The sequence below is a fragment of the Megalobrama amblycephala genome, linkage group LG19 (assembly GCF_018812025.1).
Source record: "Megalobrama amblycephala isolate DHTTF-2021 linkage group LG19, ASM1881202v1, whole genome shotgun sequence".
NCBI classification, from domain to species: Eukaryota; Metazoa; Chordata; class Actinopteri; order Cypriniformes; family Xenocyprididae; genus Megalobrama; species Megalobrama amblycephala.
This window is the reverse complement of record NC_063062.1, coordinates 19,747,726-19,772,320: the sequence shown is the minus strand read 5'-3', so window position 1 is coordinate 19,772,320 and position 24,595 is coordinate 19,747,726. Positions and strand designations below refer to the sequence as shown.

The following is a 24,595-nucleotide window of genomic DNA, read 5'->3' as shown; positions in this document are numbered from 1 at the left end:
GAATGAAAAATTGAATTTATCTTGGCATAGTTAAATAACAAGAGTTCAGTACATGGAAATGACATACAGTGAGTCTCAAACTCCATTGTTTCCTCCTTCTTATATAAATCTCATTTGTTTAAAAGACCTCCGGAAAACAGGCGTATCTCAACATAACACCGACTGTTACGTAACAGTCGGGGTGTACGCCCCCAATATTTGCATATGCCAGCCCACGTTCCCAACATTATCATTATGAAAGGCATTAGACAAGGGCAGAACGTCTGGATGTGCACAGCTGAATCAACAAACTAGATAAGCAAGCAAGAACAACAGCGAAAAATGGCAGATGGAGCAATAATAACTGACATGATCCATGATATTATGATATTTTTAGTGATATTTGTAAATTGTCTTTCTAAATGTTTCGTTAGCATGTTGCTAATGTACTGTTAAATGTGGTTAAAGTTACCATTGTTTCTTACTGTATTCACGGAGACAAGAGCCGTCGCTATTTTCATTTTTAAACCCTTGCAGTCTGTATAATGCATAAACACAACTTCATTCTTTATAAATCTCTCCAACAGTGTGTAATGTTAGCTTTAGCCACGCAGCATAGCCTCAAACTCATTCAGAATCAATGTAAACAATATAACAGTATACAATACTCACATAATCCGATGCATGCATGCCGCATGCATGACGAACACTTTGTAAAGATCAATTTTGAGGGTTATATTAGCTGTGTAAACTTTGTTAAGGCACTGTTCAAGGCAAGCACGAGCACTGTGGGCGTGGACCACTGGATTTGAAGGGGCCGCAGCATAAAATCGGCGCGTTTATAATGATGCCCCAAAATAGGCAGTTAAAAAAATGTATTAAAAAAAATCTATGGGGTATTTTGAGCTGAAACTTCACAGACACATTCAGGGGACACCTTAGACTTATATTACATCTTTTAAAAACATAATCTAGGGCACCTTTAAATATTGACGAGACCAGACAACTATCAGAAACACAGGAACTTCAATACAAGAGACAAACAAAGAAAATGAATCACACTCTGCTGAACAGAATGACGAATCAGTAGAAACTAATAAACAACTCAGGCTGGCAGGAAAAGCAAAGATCGAGAACAAACTCAAACAGAACATAATTGTGAAAATAATGATATTAAAGCATCTTTTGCTTTAATCAAAACAAGAACATAACACCATCTGTACAAAAGCGTCACATAATGTCACTAATTTGTTTATTTGATTAATAGAATGTTGCATTTTTCTTCTTCACTTTACGTCAATAAGGTGTCTTTGTTTTTCATTTATCAGAATCCTTAGTCCTGTTTATATACATCTTAAAATTAGATTTTGAATGAAGGAAATTTAAGTTTGGTCTCAAACTTTTCAACCCCACTTTACACAAAAACTCATTGAACTGCTGTTAAAACTCATTTTCAGACATCAGATGTCTGGTGCAGTCTCTTATGAATACCTATAGACATGTTTTAGAGTTCATATTGTTGATAAGATTCGATCTTATGTGGGCAGGAATTATGCTTGCACACACTTTTACCTGCAGTAGTTCATCTCACATGATTCTCTCAGGAGGTCTCATAGGGGTATCATTTTTGTGTATGTCTCTGATTGCAGAATGCAGCTTTCATGGCAATATCTACAAAAACGGCGATGTCTTCAGCCCAGACGACTGCAACCGCTGTACGTGTAAGGTAGGAAATCTAAAAGATTTAGTCTGTGATCTTCACTCATGTGCTTCTCAAGCACTGGCATCTCTTGTGTCATTTTGACATTGTTTTTGGTGTGTGTGTGTTTCTTCTTTAGCGTGAAAGAGTAGAATGTGATGTGAATCCATGCCCATCACAGTCTTGTGAGGAACCGTCTGTTCCTAAGAGATCATGCTGCCGTGACTGCCAAACAAGTACCCACAATGCATCTCTATACATACACATTAATACCCACACTGTACTTTCATATATACCAATGAATGAGTGCCATATTAATAAAATATGGTATTAACATAGTTCTCCAAAATACTTACATCTTGCATTTGCCTCACATGGTGTATTGTTTTTTCTTTGTGTTAATCTTTAGAATGTAAACATGAAGGTCAAATTTATGAGAACGGTGATGTGTTTGTGTCGAGATCAAACCCTTGCCTCAACTGCAAATGCTCTGTGAGTCTATTGTGTGTATGTATGTGTGTTTGTCCACCTTGTGGGAATGAAATATAATTTGAAATTAAAATTGAAATTGAAATTGAATATTAAAAAAAACTGAACCACAAAACCTGTAAAAAAACATGCTCACAAAAAAAAGGGTCAAGTATAAACTAACGCATACAGACTTTTAATAGTTGAGTGTAAATGTTAAATAAGTTCCAGTGGTCAAACTGAAATAGCAAAAGACATTTCAAAGATTAAGTTTTGCAGATAAAAATGGTGAATGTATGTTAAGTTTTTCAGTGAAATATTTGAATGTAATGGTAAACCATGCATATGCAGACACAGTGTAAATGTTCTTACAGGGGTCAAACAAGAGACTTTAAAAGTTTCTGTTTATAAAAAGTTTCTATAATAAAAAGGTGACCAAATGCTATTTTATATCGCAAATGTTACATGAATTGTGTTATGCATGTTTCCGGGTTATTATAGTTAACTAAAACTGAAACGATAAAAACAGTTTTGTAATAAAACAACTGAAATAAACTAAAACTAATGAATAAAAGTGAATAAAAACTATGTCATGGAATGGGTGTTGTAGAGAATGCGCATGACGAAGGAATATCCAAAATAAACAGTCTTTAATAATACTCAGAGCAAACAAAAATTAAACTGAAACAGAACACATACATGTTATACTATATATAGGCATAATTTAAAAAAAAAGAAGATAAAATTACAAAAATACAACAAAATTACTTTAACTATACTTCTACTAAATATAAAGTAAAAACATAGATACATAAATATAAAAATAAAATCTAATTCAAAATATTAAAAACTGTAATAGTATATCAATGATATACTTAAAGGGGTGGTTGATTGTGATTTCACTTTTTTTAACTTTAGTTAGTGTTGAATGTTGCTGTTTGAGTATAAAAAACGTCTGCAAAATTGCAACGCTCAAAAGTTCATTGCAAAGGGAGACATGTTCTTTTAAAAAATTCTCTATTTATGGACTACAACGAGCTTCTTCTCTGGTTAGTGACATCACTAACCCTAAAATTTACATAAACCCTGCCCTAGAGAACACAGAACAAAGGGGGTGAGGCCATAATGGGCTGCTTTAGAGAAGAGGAAGATTATTGTAGAAGAGTGTTGTTGCCATGCCGTCATTTTACACTGGACTGCTTTACAAATGGAGGTGGATTTGCACGAAATATTAACATGATGGCACATGCTAGTCGATGAGTTGAATCAACTCCATAAATGTATCCACTAACCGCTCAGAAACGTACGGTTGCATTCTAAAAGTTGTAACTTCATCCTGAGTCTCTCCTTCAGTGTCTGACTCCAGTTTGAACAATGTAAGGCTGAACACCATTACTGACAATCGTCATTTTGGCTGCGTGAGATTCTCCAGCTTTGTTGTTGTTGAGCAACCGAAGCGAGCTTTTAAAGCTCCACCCTCTTCTGGAAAGTGTCCGGAAGCAGCAGCTCATTTGCATTTAAAGGGACACACAAAAACGGCGTGTTTTTGCTCACACCCAAATAGTGGCAAATTTGACAAGATATAATAAATGATCTGTGGGGTATTTTGAGCTGAAACTTCACAGTCACATTCTGGGGACACCAGAGACTTATATTACATCTTGTAAAAGGGGCATTATAGGACCCCTTTAACACTATTACGTTTACATTCATGTACATTAGCTTTGTGCTGTTTAGTTTTACAGTACCACATAAATTACTAAAGTACAAAAAATTACTAAGAGCTGAATTTTAAACATGTCATGTAATTTGCCCAACTAAACAGCTTTTAAAGGATTATTTCACTTCCAAATAAAATTTTCCTGATAATTTACTCACCCCCATGTCATCCAAGATGTCCATGTCCTTATTTCTTCAGTCGAAAAGAAATTAAGGTTTTTGATAAAAAACATTCCAGGATTTTTCTCCTTATAGTGGACTTCAATGGCCTCCAAACGGTTGAAGGTTTGAATTTTTGACCTTTAACCGTTTGGAGGCCATTGAAGTCCACTATAAGGAGAATAATCCTTGAATGTTTTCATCAAAAACCTTAATTTCTCTTCGACTGAAGAAAGAAAGACATGAACATCTTGGATGACATGGGGGTGAGTAAATTATCAGGAAGATTTTATTTGAAAGTGAACTAATCCTTTAACATGTTAAACTGGAATGAATGTGTTTATTTGCAGAACAGTCAGGTGTCGTGTAATCCCATTCAGTGTCCAAACACCCCGTGTCCCAACCCCTACTGGAGACGTGGGGTGTGCTGCCCTACCTGCTCTGGTACATGCTCACAAGCACATTTGAACTCTTTCATTTTAGCTCTATCATTTCTATGTGACTCCAATGGTTCTGGAACTGCTTACTTGCACAGTAATTTGTGTGCTTTATTGTGTCCTTTGCAGCATGTGATGTGGACGGTCGGCCGTACAAAGGCTCTTTCAGCACCGTTGATGGCTGCCAGTCCTGTATATGTCAGGTGCTTCTCTATCACTTACACGCATAATGTATTACATGTTAGTGGATGAAATTTCCCTATAGTTTGCATCAAACTGTGCTGTGTTTTGTATTTTTCTCATCAGGGTGGGAAACAGGCATGTGTAAATGTGCAACAGTGTCCTCAAACGTGTCAAGATGGTGTGAAGCCACCGTTTGGCTCCTGCTGCAGAGATTGTTCCCGCTGTATCTTTAAGGGGGAAGTTGTCCTAAATGGCGTCTCTTTTCAACCCCCCCGTGACCCCTGCAGACGCTGTGTGTGCAATGTAAGGCTGTGAGATGACAATGTGCATTTCTGTTTTGTCCTTGTTTGGATTCATCGAGTGCAAAGTTACAATTAGGCATTGTACATTAGAATATTGTAATTATTATTTAAAAGAAATGTATATTTTATATTATGAAAATGCTCGTATTAGTGACTTTTGGACTGTCTGATACATTTTCCTGCTCTCTTTTACTCTTTTTTTCCCCTCACACACTACTGTAAATGTAATGTGCTTATTGTTTTACATTATGTTATAACTTATTATGGAAAGTAATAGTTTTATAGTTGCATACCACCACTTAATTAGTGTTACTTATAGCGTTGTCTGTAAAATGTACCCCTGAATGTAGGTTTGCAAAAATTGTAAAAAAAAAAAAAAAAAAAAAAAAAAAATTAGAAATTGAAACAAGTGTTATGTTGCAAATCCAAAAAGTAACATGTTTCTTCACTCATTAGTTTCTTCACTAGACAACATTGACAAAAACTATACTATAAAACTATATATGTTTTAGGGCTGGACAATGTGACGATATAACATTGATATAAGTGATTACGCGGATTTAAACCTACCTATATTGTCGTTATATAAAATATTCACAGGCAGATTTGCTTTATGTGTCTCCCCGCCGTCGAAATCAGGCACATATAAATGTCAGGAAACACGATTCCTGGCTGCATGTCAATATCCATGGATTAGGTTTATTTGACAAGTTGTAAGGAACACATTTAATTCCAACCTTTATTGTAATTCGTTAGTTTTACTCGCGTTTTCGCAGTTTCCTCTGTTAAATCCAGTCACGCAGCAGGTTCTTTTGCCACTCAGTCCAGCTGAGGGAGCGCGCTTTCGGCGGGAAAGTGACGTCGATGCATACCCTCTGGTGGACTGGATTTTACAGGGGAAACTGCGTAAACGCGAGTAAAACTAATGAATTACACGAAAGGTTGGAATTGAATGTGTTCCTTACAACTTGTCAAATAAACATAATCCATGGATATTGACATGCAGCCAGGAGTCGTGTTTCCTGACATTTATATGTGCCTGATTTCGACGGCGGGGAAATACATAAAGCAAATCTGCTGTGAATATTTTATAACTACAATATAGGTTAGGGTGACCAGACGTCCCTGTTTTCCGGGGACAATCCCGGTTTTTGGTGCTCCGTCCCCGACTGGAGCAGTCCCCGGAAATGTCCCCGTTTTATAGCTCGTTCAAAATAATCCACAAATACATTGCAGAAAAGCCCGACCAACACACAGCAGCCTGTCGGCCTATCGGAGCAATCGTGTAATAATTGTATTCACCAACAGAGGGGGCCGTGCAGCTACACTGTCACTGCTACACTTGGTCGCGCGCGCGCCGCTACTTCATGAAGAACATAACCTGGACCAGAGCACAGCGCCATTATAATCAATTATCAAAAGAAACATCGTTATTGGTTTCAACTTTTAAGGTAGTAACATACTAACTATTCATGTTAAATTAAAGTAATACGGTTTTGTGTTTTATAACAGGGCTTCAACAGGGTGCTGGATTGTTTTGGACAATTTAAACGTCCTCAGTCACAAAGCAGCAATTTCCACACACGTCTTAACTGTATCACGAGGTGAAGGTACACTCAGATATGAATAAATAAAACAATTATAATAAAATAATAATACACTTGCAACTTAGTGCTTAAAATGAGTCTAAAATGCAAAATAATAGTTAACGTTTAAAAAGTTGTAATTTCTGTACAGCTCATGAAAATGAAAATATTAAATTCAATAATAAATGTTAAAAATAATTGTTAAATGCCATTTTATTTATCTTATCTCATATTTATGTTGTTTTAATTTTGTAATGTGATTTTTCAAAATAGTGTAATACTTTTTTTAGTTGGGCCTGGTTAGTAGTGTAATAGTTTTTTGGTGAATTGTATTAAAACCAGACCAAAAATCCTAATAATAAAATTAATTCATAATTATTATTAATGTAATGATACAGGGAACCCATATTTACCTTTCAAGTTACCTGTATTTAAACATTTAAGTTAATTCAATGAAAAGACCACATTAGGTCAACTCAATTAAATTGAGTTGTCATTTACCCCATTACTCAATTGAACTGAGGGAATCACTTTCCTCAAATCATTTGAGTAGTCTCAACTTACTAGGGTTTACAGTGAACAATAAAAAACAAAAACCTTCCAAAATGTATTGTCCCCGTTTTTTATTAATAGTTAATAACAAATGAGATTTCGGTGATATTTTGACCACTCAAATAGGAAATGTCCCCGGTTTCCATTTCAGAAATCTGGTCACCTTAATATAGGTAGGTTTAAATCCGCCTAATCACTTATATCAATGTTACATCGTCATATTGTCCAGCCCTAAAACATATAGTTTTTAAATATATACCTCAGGTTTTGTATCAAAGCTATGTGTACAGTCAATCACAAAGCTCTTTCCCGTTTTTGGATGTGTTTTGTGTGTTTTTCATGACACGCTGAAAACCAATGCTCAAGGGGCTCGCACACCGGACGCGAAGCTCAGCGCGACACGTCTTTCAAATTAGAAAGCATTGTTTTATATTTTTTTCTGATGAAGGGGCTCGCACGCCGGACGCGAAGCTCAGTGCCGCTCAGTGCCGCGACACGTCTTTAAAATTCGAACGCGTTGTTTTCTATGAGTGTACACACACCGGTGGCGACATTCGGCGCCTGTCCGTGGCGCCCAGAAAACAACAGAAAACAATGCGTTCGAATTTTAAGACGTGTCGTAGCGCTGAGCTTTGCGTCCTGTGTGCGAGCCCCTTGAGTCGTAGCTGGGCGCTGCCGGTGTGCGTACACTCATAGAAAACAATGCGTTCGAATTTTAAAGACGTGGCGAGGCGCTGAGCTTCGCGTCCGGTGTGCGAGCCCCTTCAGTCTTTTGCCACTCAGTGGGCGTGACCGCAGTCGTAACGGTCGAAGGTGACGTCACGTGCATACCCTCTATTGAAACTGTACTTCGACGGTTGATGATGACGTAGAGCAAGAACACAAGGACGTAAGATCAAATAACACAAGATGTGTCACTCTTATTTTGAATGGAGCCTTCTAAATAAGAACCAATCGCCGACTGGTAAAGTCATCGCGTCACTGCAGCGGCTGTTAGAAGCACTGGTTTCTATAGAGGGTATGCATGTGACTATGCTGAGGTAAATTCAATTTTCAATTCGATGGCACCTTTAAATTGAGCTTGGTCTGGTGATAGCCAGACAACAAGACTACATTTCTAATTTTCAATTGTTTCTAATTTAATTAAATTTTTGTTTTGTTTTTTTACTTTAAATTTATCATGTAATATTTATATTTTATTTTATTTCACTTTTGTTGGATAATAATTTTTTAATATATTCCATTTTAGTAAAAAACAGCACTGTACATAACACACATTGCTTGTAATGCATTATCCTTACCGTTAACCAAAAAGATGATGCATTTACTTCGAAACACATCATTGGTGCTTTTGGTCATTTTCTGTTAAAGTTTAAAGATAAAGGAACACTCAACTTTATTTGAAAATAGGCTCATTTTCCAACTCCCCTAGAGTTAAACAGTTGAGTTTTACCGTTTTCGAATCCATTCAGCTGATCTCCGGGTCTGGCGGTACCACTTTTAGCATAGCTTAGCATAGTTCATTGAATCTGATTAGACCGTTAGCATCTCGCTCGAAAATGACCAAAGAGTTTCAATATTTTTCCTATTTAAAACTTGACTCTTCTGTAGTTACATCGTGTACTAAGCAATTTTCTAGGCCGATATGGCTAGGAACTATACTTTCATTCTGGCGTAATAATAAAGGAACTTTGCTGCCGTACCATGGGTGCAGCAGGCGCAATGAAATCAGATTCAATGAAATATGCTAAGCTATGCTAAAAGTGGTACCGCCAGACCCAGAGATCGGCTGAATGGATTTGAAAACGGTAAAACTCAACTGTTTAACTCTAGGGGAGTTGGAAAATGAGCCTATTTTCAAAAAAAGTGGAGTGTTCCTTTAACTAGTTATTTAAAGTTGTATCTTTTAAATCAGCACTAATTAAGGAGGTTGTGTGTGTTTTTTCCTTGTAGGAAGGGAATATAGCCTGTGAGACTCAGTCATGTCCTACATCTCCTTGTCGTTTGGTGGAGACTGTAGGTGGGCAGTGCTGTCCCAGGTGTCGAAGTAAGTATAACGTGAGCTTTTTGTACATTTTTGTCAATTGTAATGACATGTAACTTGTTCAGACATGCTCATACTCATCAAAAGAGTCTTTTGTTTAATATAAAGGTTGTGTCCAGGACAATGTGTGGCACCTGCACGGCTCTCAGTGGAAGCTTCCTCATGACCCCTGCACGACCTGTACATGCACGGTGGGTCGCCACCTGTTATTGAATACATAGCTTGTTTTCTTAATGTATTGCATGTCTTATGGACTATCAGTGTTTTAGTTTTTAAATGTAATATCTCTCTCTCTCTCTCTCTCTCTCTCTCTCTCTCTCTTTGTAGGAGGGTAAGGTTCAGTGTGTGAGTGTAAGATGTCATGTCCCCTGTAAGAACCCAGCCTCTCCACCCCCTGGATCCTGCTGTCCTGTCTGTGACGGTGTGTCCAACCTTTTAAATATGACTTGATGTTTTTAAATCTGTCAAAAACAGAACATTTGTGAGCATGCAATCAAAATTCTGTCGATTTACTTTATTGATACATACTGCTTGTCTTATTGTGAATGATTTATTAGGGCCCGAGCACCGATGGTGTGACGACCCTATTGTAATTGTATAATTGTAATTGTCTGTTATTCTTCTTCTCTGAAATGAATCGAATTTTGGAGGGCCTAAACATGCTTGAAAACTCATGAAACTTTGCACACGCGTCAGAAGTGGTGAAAATTTATGTCTGATATGGGTTTCAGAATTGGGTGTGGCAAATTGACTCAATAGCACCACCTACAAAATTTCAATTAAGCGCCCTTCGCTCTACGTTTCATGTACAAGTATGAAAATCGGTAGACACATGTAAGAGCCCAATACCTATAAAAAAGTCCTTGGAAGCAAAATCTGAAAACCCAACAGGAAGTTAGATATTCTGAATTTTCTCTGCAAAATTTTAGCAGTTTTTGCCATTTCCAGATGCTGCACTTTAACAAACTCCTCCCAGAGTTTTTATCAGATAAACATCATATTTGGTCAGTGTAATCTTAAAGTCGGCTTGAAATCAAAATTGACCCTATTTACTTTGTTAGTGCATATTACTAGTCTTGTGGTGAACAATTAATCCGTGCAAGTTAATACACAGAAAAAAATAGTTTGTTGTGGTAATCTTTAATCAAATCTGAAAAGTTACTTCCAGTCCGAAATGGCGTTCCTTTCCTGATGACGTCAGTTTGACGGCTTGGGTTGAAAATGCTTAAACGACTCCCCTCCAACCGTTAGTCTGCTATGAGCAAGAGATGGAGAGCTAAAGTAAAACTCTGCCCTCTATTCAATATTCCGTTTCACTTGGAAATACGTCACAACACTGGAGAAAAGTCCTTTGCAACTTCCGGTTCACAGGGACTTTAAAGGAACACTCCACTTTTTTTGAAAATATATGGCTAGGAACTATACTCTAAAAATCAAGGAACTTTGCTGCCGTACCATGGGTGCAGCAGGCGCAATGATATTACGCACCGTCTCTCACAAATGTCTCCATGGTTGCAAGGCACGCTCCATGTGCAAGTAGGGGGTCACAGGCACTGCGTAATATTGCGCCTGCTGCACCCATGGTACGGCAGCAAAGTACCTTGTTTATTACGCCAGAATGAGAGTATAGTTCCTAGCCATATCGGCCTAGAAAATCGCAACTTTTCATTTTCCGTCAGTCTTTCATTGGCCGATGTAACTAAAGAAGAGACAAGTTTTAAATAGGAAAAATATTGAAACTCTTTGGTCATTTTTGAGCGAGATGCTAACGGTCTAATCAGATTCAATGAACTATGCTAAGCTATGCTAAAAGTGGTACCGCCAGACCCGGAGATCAGATGAATGGATTCGAAAACCGTAAAACTCAACTGTTTAACTCTAGGGGAGTTGGAAAATGTTTTCAAAAAACAGTGGAGTGTTTCTTTAAAGGATTAGTTCAAAATCCTTAGCAAAAATATAACTTTTGCTGATAATTTACTCACCCCCATGTCATCCAAGATGTCCATGTCTTTCTTTCTTCAGTCAAAAAGAAATTAAGGTTTTTGATGTAAACATTCTAGGATTTTTCTCCATATCATTCATTTCAATGGGCACCAAACGGTTGAAGGTCCAAATGGCAGCTTCAGTGCAGCTTCAAAGGGCTTTAAACGACACCAGACGATGAATAAGGGTCTTATCTAGCGAAACGATCGGTCATTTTTAAAAAAAATTAAAAAGTTTAAGTTTTATAAGCACAAATGCTGGCTTTGCTCTTTTCTCCGATGCGCGTTCGTGACGTCACGTAATACGCAATTACGTTGAAAAGGTCACGGTTGACGTAGGCGTAGCAACCACAGTTTCATTCGCTCAGGATTGTGTATAGACAAATCCGGCGAAACACGGAAGTAAAGCAGCGCCGCCATTACTGCGTGCCTTGCTGCTAAGGAAGTAGCAGAAGTAGCGTGTTGGTCCCGTAGGCTGTAGCAGATGTTAGCTATATAGTTTTTTTAGTACTTATGCTGTCCAGTGATGCCGGGCAGAGCGTGTTGTGTGGTTGGTTGTTTTAACAACAGCACAAAACTACAGGCCTGGAATAAAACCGTTTGTGTAATCCACGAAGCTTTGTTGCACATTGACTGCCCATGTTTACGGCCATACGGATTGCATAGAGTTCCTGGTCGAGCGGAGGACCAAGATGTGCGTCAAAAGTGGATGAAACACATAACCGAGATGGCTCATCGCATGCCAGATGATTAATAAAATAATCTTGAATACCTATAAGAACATGTATTTTATTGCTACAACTGGTCGTGGCTAAGGCCATCTTTAAAAATATTTTGGTTTGCCGTAACAGCCAAAAAAATAAAAAATGGTCGGTAGGTCGTAAAAAATGTAAAAAAAAAAAAAAAAAAAATTGTTATTGCATCACATTAAGTGTATTGTGATTGTCAAAACATTAAAGTAACTAAGCTGAATTTTATTAGGTTTAGTGACATGTTACAATGTTTACATGGTAGGCTACAATTTCTGGTAAGCTACACTTTTTTTATTATTTTTATTCAATTATTATTATTTAATTATTATTGTGATTTGATTTAATATTGACTCATTTGGATAAATATTAGCTAGGCTACACAAGGTAGGCATTAATTTTTCTCAAGAAAAAAACAACTCACCTAACTTAATGCTGTAAACATACAGAGAGCCCTATCAGCTGGCAGTATTATTTAAAAATAACAATTTAAATATAATGCATTTTTTATTATAATAACAACTTTATTTAATGATATAAGTAAAAATATAATAAAGATGTAATACAGTACATATCAGCCAAAACAGGTTCTGTGTGAGGAGCTGCTAGCTGACAGCGTTCGGTCATTTCTGAGAGATTTACCTCAGACGAAGGTAAGTGTGAATACATAAATCCATTTTGAAAAACATGTTTACAAGAACATAACATTATACGTCGTTTGATGTTGTAATATTTTTTAATCTGTATTTCTAGCATGTCACATTTACAAGCACCAAAACGGTATTTACTGTTTGAATTTCGTAATAAAATTGACAGAATCTGAGAGCTGAGATTTTTTTCTATCATAAGTAACCTGCTCTGTCTAGTCTGTCGGTCTCTGTGTCCTCTTTACTTCGCGATTTTTCTGTGCGTGAGAAAATGGATGTGTGGCGTGCGAGCTTGTGAAAAGCGTCAATTGCGTGTGTCTCACATTTTATTGCATTTGTATTAGCTGTTTGAAGAGTAAAAAAAAAATCCGTGGGTCTTAACGCAATTACAATCGGCAAGTCGGTCGGACTAAAAGGGGAAAAATAATTAATTGGGTCGGTCCTAAATTGACAGGGTCGGTCGAGTTATGGCAAACAAGAATATTTTTAAGGATGGCCTAATAATTATTTGAAACTTAAGCTTGTGAACATATTAGCAACACAGCTAGTAATGACAGCATTCAGTTTTATTGTTGTCATCAATTAATACACTTCTTAATTACATTACATTACATTTTTACATTATTACATTATGTTGTCAATAAATTACCTTTATCGGTAAGTTTTGGCCACTGCCTGACATCATCTACCCATGTTCCCTTTCACCAGACATTTTCTTTAATGAGCAGGATGAACTTTAATTGAAATGTCATTAGAGGGCACCGGCAAGTGTCACACCGTCACACTTCGCAGGCACGCAGTAATGGCGGCAGGCAAGATGGCGGCGCCCATAGAGTTCGCGGCGGATTTGTGTATAGGAAATCTCTGAAAAGTCACAAATTTCTGTCCTGACAAAAATTTTATTTTAGGCTTTCTAATATTAAAACACCCAGGATACGCACACTTTTTGTGAGTTTAAAATATTCTAACTGACCGCCAGAGTGAGGTTTTTTTAGGCGACCCTTATTTAGAACGTTTGCCCTTATTGTTTCCATGGCGACGCGTGCGTGTCATGAGCGCTGAACGTAGCCACAATAACACTGTATGAGAGATGGATCACTATTATTTTGTTTTTCCTTTTTTATTTAAAATATTCGCAAACTTGCATACATGCCTTCAACTATATGATATTCCGATTCTCAAATATGTGTGAGTGAGTATGTTTTTTGAAATGTTTTAAAAACCTTTATAAATGATCTTTATCTTGATCTATAATGCGAGATGGGCGCCGCCATCTTAGTTTGCACTGCAGTTCACAGAGTTCTGTCAGTCTGATTTACAGCAGGTGAATACATCAGTTTCTCCTGAAATATATGCAAGTAAGTGGCTGGTAAACTGGAAGAATAAGAGAGTAAACTTTATAGTTAGACCCATTATGTGTGTCTGATATGAATAAATGTCGGCAAATTATATTTGAATTCACTGTTTATTGATACTTCCACTGACGTCTGACATCAGTGTGTATTTTATAAACTCCAAATGTATTGTTTAATGGTGCTTATGCGTATTTAAATGTCTGAAACCTCAAAAGAAACATTATGTGGCTGAAAACACTGCATAGCTGTGATGACAGAGCGCGAAAGCAGTTTGAATCTAGCAGTTAACAGTTATGTGACGTCGCTGAACATTCTAAATCCCATATGTGGAACCGTACGCCCAGGGGCACAGAAATAAACATCCCAAATGTGGGAACGTACCGCTCAAAGGGTTAAACAATAAACTGACACAAAGACATTTGAATATGTGTATACGATCCTCCTTCCACACATTTGTACTGTGAACACCATAGACTGTAAAAAAAAAAAAAAGATGGACGACGCCACGCCGCTTCCTTCCATTGTATTGAACTGAAGCCAAAATGGGCCGTTGAATGGGCGCTGACACGTTACGCAATACGTCAAAAAAAAAAAAAGTTTGGAGCCTGGGCATGCGCAGAAGGAATCGTCAGTGGAGCCCGGAGGCGGAGTCGCGGTATCAAACTTTCGCCCAGACGACCGCGTCATCATTCATGTATTTTAAATAGACTATAAAAATTATATACAATTTAAAATTCTACCTATAAAATAATAGGCTATTCTGTTTCTAGAGCAATAATATTTTTGAAACAGCAAATTCAGTAGATAAAATCAATATAATATGCCACTAGAACCAACTCTAAATCGTCAGAAATGGTCCTGCCATTTTAAATCAAGTTCAACTAACGTTACAGGAGATCGATTGCTGTAATTAGAGTAGGCTATCATTAGTTTTGTCCTGCTAATTATTATTTTATACCCATAAAAATAACAAGTAACTGCCAGATAACGATCACCTGCTTTTTCCCGACATGGTTAACATTAGGTGTGTTATCTTAACTAATAACATTTATTAATTAGCTTATAACACCCATATTTAATGTTACAGAAAAAGGTTCAGTGATCCGTCAGATCCTGTAGGTCGGTTAGTACAGTTTACTGCTGAACAACTAATTTTGTTGGTGTTAAATAACAAAGAAATCGAAAATTAATAGTTAGTTAATACATCTTCAATCTCCCCTCGAAGCTCCGACAGTCCTCAGACAAGCTGTCAATCAACTTCGAATCATGACGACACGCCCCGTTTTTATAGCATCAAATTGCTAGCTAAAATCTAAATCATCACAAAAACAAACAATTGAATATATATCAGCGTGATAACAACTACCTTAAATGACCAAAACCATCTTTCAGAAAGTTTTATTTGAAACAGAATTTATTTTTAAGTTTTCACTGAAGTCTCATTCGACTGCATTGAGAGGGCGGGGTTTATGACCTGTACTGCATCCAGCCTCCAGGGGGCGATCAAAGAGCCCGCGGCTTCACTTTTCAGGACGTATGAGACACACCCGGTGAACACTGACTCGATACTTCCGCCTACGTCAACCGTGACCTTCTCAACGTAATTGCGTATTACGTGACGTCACGAATGCGCATCGGAGAAAAGAGCAAGGCCAGCATTTGCGCTTTTTTAAATGACCAATCGTTTCGCTAGATAAGACCCTTATTCATCGTCTGGTATCGTCTGGTGTCGTTTAAAGCCCTTTGAAGCTGCACTGAAACTGCCATTTGGACCTTCAACCGTTTGGTGCCCATTGAAATGAATGATATGGAGAAAAATCCTAGAATGTTTTCCTCAAAAACCTTCATTTCTTTTCGACTGAAGAAAGAAAGACATGGACATCTTGGATGACATAGGGGTGAGTAAATTATCAGCAAAAATTTATTTAAAAGTGGAGTAATCCTTTAAGGCCTTTGCGACGTTAAATTGCGAAAATCTAGAGTTTTCGCTGAAGGGCATCTTCGTGTCGGCCTGACAAAGTTCAATGTTTCGCCATGGAACAGGAAGTGGTTGTAACTCTGGCATACAATGTCCGATCTGCCCCAAACTTCACATGTTTTATTAGAGTCCTGGCCTGAAGACATCTACAATGCAGTATTCAGTTACAGTCATAGCGCCACCTGTGGGCAACAGGAAATGTGTTGTTTTACACTGTGATTAACTCCTCATAGAGATTTAACCAGAACAACATCATATTTGGTCAGTCTAATCTTAAGGCCGTAGTGATGTTAAATTGTGAAGATCTAGAGTTTTCACTGAAGGGTGTGTCCGTGGCGGCCTGACAAAGTTTGATGTTTCACCATGAAACAGGAAGCTGTTGTAACTCTGGCAACAATGCCCGATCTGCCCCAAACTTCACATGTTTGATAAGAGTCCTGGCCTGAAGACATCTACATGGCAGTCTTCAGTTCTAGTCAAAGCAGCACCTGCTTGCAGCAGGAAGTGTGACACATGAAAATGAAAATGGCACATTTCTCCTACATTTGCCTGCTTAAATGCATGTCTTGCCCACTGTTCACTGTTTTCCTAAGGCCACCGGTGTGAGGGCATTTTCAACGCTTTAATTTGTGGATGTTTTTCCAAGAAAAAAATATTAAATTATATTAAATGGCTATTTATACTACATATGAGTTTGATATATTTACAAACATTAATTTTTTACAGGTTGTAATGTGAATGGAAGGGACATCCCGAATGGGATGAGTTTGCCACCAGGACCACCGTGTGAGGGCAGATGTGTATGTGAGGTAAGTTACGTAAGAACCTGCTTTGCAAATTTTATTTATAATTTCTTCTTAAAGGTGCTATAGGCCTTTATCACAGTACGCGTGTCGTCACATCCGGCTGTGATTAGAAGCGTAAAGGAATTTCCCGCCTGCATTATTGTCAATGGACAGGCGCCAGTTTTGAGAAGAAAATTATAGTTGTTTAGTTTAACATAACAATAAACTTCAATATTTAGAACTGTTTATTTAGACGTACATGATATTCTACCATGCATGTGTTCCTTCATTTTAATGTTAACATTTTTGTTTAATACAATATATTTCCCCCAAATCTTTAATTTAATCCACCCAAAATAGACTTTAGTCGTAGTTAATAATTTAAGATTTGTCTAATTAAAGTTCTTTAAAGTGATATGTTGTTTGTATTCTATTTTTGCAGTTCTGTGATAAAATAAGGTGATAAGACTCTGAAGTATTGCGCATACACATACAGAATGGCTTGTGCACTCCCATTTAAATAACGAAATATGCGTCAGAATATTATGACGCCTTTTTTATTTGTTTCGCAATACTCAATTAATGATTGTAAACAGAGGTTTGTGTCTTTATAATAAGTATCTGTGCTGAATTTTACAAAAATAAATCACAACATTCCCATGCTATGGGCATGGCCAATGTTAAAGGCTGCAGCGGAAGTTATTTTACGCTAATACTTGAAGCTTCCGCTTTTCAAACGCGGAAGTGTGATAAAGGCCTATATGTAAGAATTTTGCAGTAAAATATCCAAAGGCCAGTATTATGTATTTTGTTCACTTGAGTACTTACAACATCCCAAATGTTTCCAACTATTTGTAAATCGTGAGAAAATTGCAATTTTAACCAAGGTTCCAGGATGTGTGAGGAGTCGCCTGTCAATTGCGTCATACCCGCGTTGCCCTCGGTTTCCGGTTTTAAACCATGGAAACACCAAAGACGTTTTAATATTTACATGTTTTAATAGGCAAGGGAACAAAGGTTTTGATATTTTTATAGACAGAAATCGAATTATTGTTATATAGCTCAACACGTTTAGTCTTATTGTTTTTTGCGAGTACCACGCTTTACCATGCCTCAGAGAAAAACACTATTTTGTGAAGTAGCTAACATAGCATAATCAGATGCAGCTTTATTTTTAGTAACCGTAATACAGCATTTTCTCCATCATACAATACGTTTTAAAATGAATTGCATGCCATTTATCAACAGAAGCCATCCAGCATTTAATATGATATTCTAAAAATAAAGAAAATAATTGCATTCTAGCAGAAGATTCTTAACTATTTTTCTTTCAGAATGGGAATATTAATTGCGTTCGGTACCCCTGCCCACCGACTCCCTGTCAGAATCCTGTGAGGAGACCAGGAGAATGTTGTGAACGGTATTAATAACAGTTTTTCATAACAATTTTAGCTAAAATAGTAAACGAGATGAGGATCTTACAGGAAACACTCTTTATTAATCAATTGATGTTCAGATGTGAGGAGTGCAGATATGAGGGTGATGTATACTCAGACGGTCAAACCTTCATATCCAGACAGGATCCGTGCTTGAAATGTCAGTGCTCGGTGAGTATTTTCTTGGATAAAAGTGTGTGTAGTACAGTGTATGATCATTTGAATGTATTTGTATGTGAATGTGTAAATCTTGTGATACAGGGTAGGCAAGTGTCGAGTGAAAATACAAGATCTTCATGTCCACCTATGAGTTGTATGCACCCAAAAAAGCTACCTTTGATGAGGTTTTGTAAGAAAAATATCCATATTTAAAACTTTAAAAATAATAAATACCTAGCTTGCGGCTGACGACCGTATGGATACTGAAATATCCCTTTAAGTATTTGATTTAATCTTTTTGTGTCAAATAAAATGTAAAACCTGAGCTAAAAATTAAATGCCAAATTTGGCTAAAATTGATGAATATGGCATGACAAAATATTGAGTAAATTTAAAGAATATTTATGTCAAAAGACAAAAACTATGACTTAAAAAAACAAACAAAAGTTGTATTAAAAATGTCCAAAAAAGACTCACAAAAGTGCACAAATGTTATGTAGCCCTGAAGCCATATGAAGATACTGAAACTGAAGTTGTTATCTGTTTTAAATCTCATTTGCATATGTGCATATTCAAACAGAGCACATAAAAAATCATGTTAAGTTTGATGGCATTGAAGCCATTGTTTCTTGTGTGTGTGTGTGTGTGTGTGTTTGATAAAGAAGGGTAACGTGAGATGCCGCCAGGAAAGATGCCCACCTATAAAATGTCCAGTCCCCACTCCCACCAATCCTAATGTCTGCTGCCCAGAGTGCAGAGGTAATGTGACTGAAAATTCAGCTTTGCCATCACAGGAACACATTGCATTTAAAAATATATTACAATAGAAAACAGTTATTTTAAAGCTGCAGTCCGTAACTTTTTTGAGTTAAAAATTATCCAAAATCAATTTTTGAGCAAGTACATTACCAGCCAGTGTTCTGTCAATCTCATTATCTTAGGTCGATTCACAACGGTAAGCTTGTACTAATGTTTTATAATAAGAGCGACATGGTGGATTTCTGCGGGAAATGCAGAAATCCACCATGTCGCTCTTATTATAAAACATTAAAACATCGAGCATGCAGCAGTTCGTCTTTGCGTCATTACGTCACGTCCGTAAACAGAAAGGAAGGAGTGCCGTCCAGGCTAGTCGGTTTTATCATGTGAGGATGCTGCTTGTAGCGGATCATTTATAACCTGTTCTCACAGCAGCTGAAATAATTAAACTTATCATTTTGATGGCGGATTGTAAACCAGAAAGATCCAAATGACAATCATCAGTGACAACTGGAGATTCACACGTAGTCAAAAAGCAAAAGACTTTGGACTAGGGAGTGGCTACATAAATTGTAATCTACAGGTAACGCTTATATACACCAACTATAAGACACCATCCCCCAGTTCTGTGGAGAATCAACGACTGGCAGACAATCTGAATGAGTTTTATTGCAGATTTGAAAAAATACCATTAACACCTCCAACAACCCCCCTCTCCCCCACACCTGCAATTCAGTTCAGTGAAGATGACGTGCGGCAGGTCTTCAGAAAGAACAAGAGAAGAAAGGCACTAGGCCCAGACAGCGTTTCACCAGCCTGTCTGAAAACCTGCGCTGACCAGCTGGCCCCCATCTTCACACAGATCTTCAACAGATCACTGGAGCTGTGCGAAGTCCCCTCATGCTTCAAACGCTCCACCATCATCCCCGTCCCAAAGAAACCCAAAATTACTGGACTAAATGACTACAGACCTGTGGCTCTAACATCTGTGGCCATGAAGTCATTTGAAAGACTGGTTCTGGCTTATCTGAAGGACATCACTGGACCCTTACTGGACCCCCTGCAGTTTGCTTACCGAGCAAACAGGTCTGTGGATGATGCAGTCAATATGGGACTGCATTATGTTCTCCAGCATCTGGACAGACCAGGGTCTTATGTGAGGATCCTGTTTGTGGACTTCAGCTCTGCTTTTAACACCATCATCCCATCACTCCTCCAGCCCAAACTAACTCAACTCTCCGTGCCCACCTCTGTCTGTCAGTGGATCACCAGCTTCCTGACAGACAGGCAGCAGCTAGTGAGGCTGGGAAAATTCTCATCCAGCACCCTCACCATCAGCACCGGCGCCGCTCAGGGCTGTTTTCTCTCCCCACAGCTCTTCTCCCTGTACACCAACGACTGCACCTCTAAAGACCCCTCTGTCAAGCTCCTGAAGTTTGTGGATGACACCACACTGATCGGCCTCATCCAGGACGGTGACGAGTCTGCTTATAGACTGGAGGTTGAACAGCTGGCTGTCTGGTGCAGTCTTAACAACCTGGAGCTCAGCACACTCAAGACAGTGGAGATGACCGTGGACTTCAGGAGAAACCCCCTGCTCTCCCCCCACTCACCATCATAAACAGCACTGTGACTGCAGTGGAGTCATTCAGGTTCCTGGGCACCACCATCTCCCAGGACCTGAAGTGGGACAACCACATTGAGTCCATTGTGAAAAAGGCCCAGCAGAGGTTGTACTTCCTTCGCCAGCTGAGGAAGTTCAACCTACCACAGGAGCTGCTGAAACAGTTCTACTCTGCCATCATCGAATCCATCCTTTACACTTCAATTAACGTTTGGTTCAGCTCAGCTACCAAATCTGACCTCAGAAGACTACAGAGGGTAGTCCGGTCTGCTGAACGAATCATTGGTACAACCCTCCCCACTCTCCAAGAACTGTACTTAGCCAGAGTGAGAAAAAGGGCAAAGAAGATCACTCTGGACCCCTCACATCCAGCACACTCCCTCTTTGAACTGTTGCCATCCAGTCGACGCTACAGAGCTCTGAGCACCAGAACGACCAGACACAGGAACAGTTTCTTCCCTCAAGCAATCCATCTCATGAACACTTGACAAACACGGAACACTATTACACATTATTTACTTAAAACACTTATTTATATCTCAATTTGAACACATAACTGTATATACAATTGTCTATAATATATATTGTTTTTTGCTTTTTTTGCACTTTGTCTATCTTGTAAATTTGTATATTATTATTTTATTCTTTTTATTATGTGTCTTGTCTTGTCGCTGTCACTCTGTTGCACTGTGGAGCTTCTGTCACTAAAACAAATTCCTAGTATGTGTAAACAACGTACCTGACAATAAACCTCTTTCTGATTATGATTCTGATTCTAAATACACATAGTCACGCAATGCTGATGTTGTTAACATTAACAATTTGAGAACAAAGTATAACAGTAATAATAATTTGCACGGTTTAATCATCAATGGCAGCACAATTTATTGCTTTTTTCCTCAGTTGGTCAGAACAAAAGTAGCAGAAATGTTACTTACTTGTTAAGATGATATTTTCCAGTGAAAATTCTTATATTGGTCATACTTTCAAGACGTAGAATCTGATTGGCGGACTGTAGCTTTAAATTGTAATAATATTTCACAATATTATTACTATTTTTTAACTGTATTTTTGATCAAATAAATGCAGCTTTGATGAGCATAAGAGAATTCTTTCAAAAACATAAAAAAAATCTTACCAACCCTAAACTTTTACTTGTGTTCATTCTGTGTGTGTTTGTAGGATGTATATGGAATGGTGTTCAATATGAGGAAGGTGCCGCCTGGACTGATGCTGGCCAGAGTTGTTCTTGTGTGAGGGGGCAGGTGACGTGTAGTCCCAAACCCCCGTGCAACAACCCCTGTGCACCGACCCCCATGCCCTGCCCAACACCCATGCATCCAGGTAAGAGAGAGAGAAGAAAAGACAAGGCAAAGAAAACAATTAAATTAAAAGATATTAAGGCCTACATAGTTGTCTACATAGGCCAGCCGCTACGATTTAAGGCAGCGTACAAAGTAAAAGATAGAAAGTAACTGATTTGAATACAATTTTGACCCCAAAAAAGAGTTTAAATATACAGTATGCTGAATATATTTTGTAAACAGGGTGGCTTGATGAAATACATTTTTCAAATTTAGCTTTAAATGTTAAAATATACCACAACTAAAAAAAATAAAATAAATAATTTATATCTGAAAATATATCTGAAAACAGCTGCATTTTAATTAGATTGGACTAATTTCTCTCAGGACAATTCTCAATACTGAATAAAACAGGTATATCTAAAGTAGCGTTTTACTTGAAAGTTTCCACTGCAATCAGCTCATTGCCATGCTTGCTTGGATTTCCTGAATAATGTTTGTATAAAAGCCATGCTGCTTTAGATTTGCATAAGCTGTCTTATTTTCAAATTGTGAGTGTTCCTTTAGTGCCTACAAATGCTGCCATGGTAGGCAGCTCACCAGGGTTTGGAACAGAGCCACAGAATATTCAGGCTAAGAGGGTGTAACCTTTGCTAACATCAGTAACAATCCATCTAGCTAGAAGATTTTGATCATTATATGACAGGTGGTGAGTGCTGTGGCTCCTGTGGGCAGTGCCAGTACAAGCAGCGTTTTTATGAAAATGGCCAAACATTCAAGGACCCGGAGGATCCCTGTGTGACGTGCCACTGTCGGGTATACACAATACTAGATTTTACATTTTATGAATGTTAAATACAAGGTTTTAATAGGATTCAGGGTTTGTTCAATCACTAACCATAAGTACAAAATGAGCAACTGTGGTTGTTAAACACTGTTTAAATGTTTCAGTGGTTATCAAATGTTTAACGTTTTGATAAAATGTGTTATTTTCTGAAAGTGTATCTAGTAACTTGGCTAGTTTCTATACATGAATGTGTGTGTGTGTGTGTGTGTGTGTGTGTGTGTGTGTGTGTAGGACGGTCAGGCATTGTGTGGTATGGCAAGCTGTATTGGAGTGACGTGTTCTAATCCATACACTCCCCCTGGAGAGTGCTGCCCCCGGTGTCTAGGTACACCTTCACTAACTAACCGCAGATAACTTGATCTTAGTGTGCACACTAACAGTTATTGTGTCCTCTTGCCAATTTCTTCACTTTCAAGACTGTGAATATGAAAACCAAATCATTACTAATGGAGGTACATTTCCGAATCATGAGAATCAATGTGAGGATTGTGTTTGCACTGATGGACGTGTGGAATGTGGGAATGCAGCTTTAAATTGTAATAATATTTCACAATATTATTACTGTTTTTTAACTGTATTTTTGATCAAATAAATGCAGCCTTGATGAGCATAAGAGAATTCTTTCAAAAACATTAAAAAATCTTACCAACCCTAAACTTTTACTTGTGTTCATTCTGTGTGTGTTTGTAGGATGTATATGGAATGGTGTTCGATATGAGGAAGGTGCCGCCTGGACTGACGCTGGCCAGAGTTGTTCTTGTGTGAGGGGGAAGGTGACGTGTAGTCCCAAACCCCCATGCAACAACCCCTGTGCACCGACCCCCGTGCCCTGCCCAACACCCACCCCTCCAGGTAAGAGAGAGAGAGAAGAAAAGACAAGGCAAAGAAAGCAATTAAATTGAAAGATATTAAGGCCTACATAGTTGTCTACATAGGCCAGCCGCTACGATTTAAGGCAGCATACAAAGTAAAAGATAGTAACTGATTTGAATACAATTTTAACCCCCAAAAAAAGAGTTCAAATATACAGTATGCTGAATATATTTTGTAAACAGGGTGGCTTGATGAAATACATTTTTCAAATTTAGCTTCAAATGCTAAAATATACCACAACTAAAAAAAATAAAATAAAATAATTTATATCTGGAAATATATCTGAAAACATCTGCATTTTAATTAGATTGGACTAATTTCTCTCAGGACAATTCTCAATACTGAAAAAACAGGTATATCTAAAGTAGCATTTTACTTGTCTTGAAAGTTTCCACTGCAATCAGCTCATTGCCATGCTTGCTTGGATTTCCTGATATATGTTTGTATAAAAGCCATGCTGCTTTAGATTTGCATAAGCTGTCTTATTTTCAAATTGTGAGTGTTCCTTTAGTGCCTACAAATGCTGCCATGGTAGGCAGCTCACCAGGGTTTGGAACAGAGCCACAGAATATTCAGGCTAAGAGGGTGTAACCTTTGCTAACATCAGTAACAATCCATCTAGCTAGAAGATTTTGATCATTATATGACAGGTGGTGAGTGCTGTGGCTCCTGTGGGCAGTGCCAATACAAGCAGCGTTTTTATGAAAATGGCCAAACGTTCAAGGACCCGGAGGATCCCTGTGTGACGTGCCACTGTCGGGTATACACAATACTAGATTTTACATTTTATGAATGTTAAATACAAGGTTTTAATAGGCTTCAGGGTTTGTTCAATCACTAACCATAAGTACAAAATGAACAACTGTGGTTGTTAAACACTTTAAAGCTGCTGTAGGTAACTTTTGTAAAAAAAATATTTTTTTACATATTTGTTAAACCTGACATTATGTCCTGACAGTAGAATATGAG

General features: G+C 37.9%; 1 protein-coding gene across 8 annotated transcripts in view; it reads left to right on the top strand.

The window, feature by feature from the left end:
* Nucleotides 1-24,595, top strand: part of LOC125253858 (kielin cysteine rich BMP regulator) — a 98,301-nt gene that overhangs the window by 41,819 nt on the left and 31,887 nt on the right. For 4 of the 8 annotated variants that reach the window (XM_048168068.1, XM_048168066.1, XM_048168069.1 and 1 more), the window contains exons 6-23: nt 1,629-1,705; nt 1,818-1,914; nt 2,088-2,170; nt 4,375-4,468; nt 4,591-4,664; nt 4,768-4,947; nt 9,038-9,131; nt 9,237-9,319; nt 9,456-9,549; nt 16,566-16,648; nt 17,959-18,044; nt 18,141-18,231; nt 18,882-18,978; nt 21,785-21,946; nt 22,613-22,722; nt 22,985-23,078; nt 23,444-23,605; nt 24,277-24,386. In XM_048168068.1, the coding sequence (XP_048024025.1) occupies nt 1,629-1,705; nt 1,818-1,914; nt 2,088-2,170; nt 4,375-4,468; nt 4,591-4,664; nt 4,768-4,947; nt 9,038-9,131; nt 9,237-9,319; nt 9,456-9,549; nt 16,566-16,648; nt 17,959-18,044; nt 18,141-18,231; nt 18,882-18,978; nt 21,785-21,946; nt 22,613-22,722; nt 22,985-23,078; nt 23,444-23,605; nt 24,277-24,386 (1,871 nt within the window). Of the gene's footprint in view, nt 1-1,628; nt 1,706-1,817; nt 1,915-2,087; nt 2,171-4,374; nt 4,469-4,590; nt 4,665-4,767; nt 4,948-9,037; nt 9,132-9,236; nt 9,320-9,455; nt 9,550-16,565; nt 16,649-17,958; nt 18,045-18,140; nt 18,232-18,881; nt 18,979-21,784; nt 21,947-22,612; nt 22,723-22,984; nt 23,079-23,443; nt 23,606-24,276; nt 24,387-24,595 lie in introns of those variants that run through there. The other 4 variants (XM_048168067.1, XM_048168074.1, XM_048168071.1 and 1 more) reach the window with 4 other exon arrangements.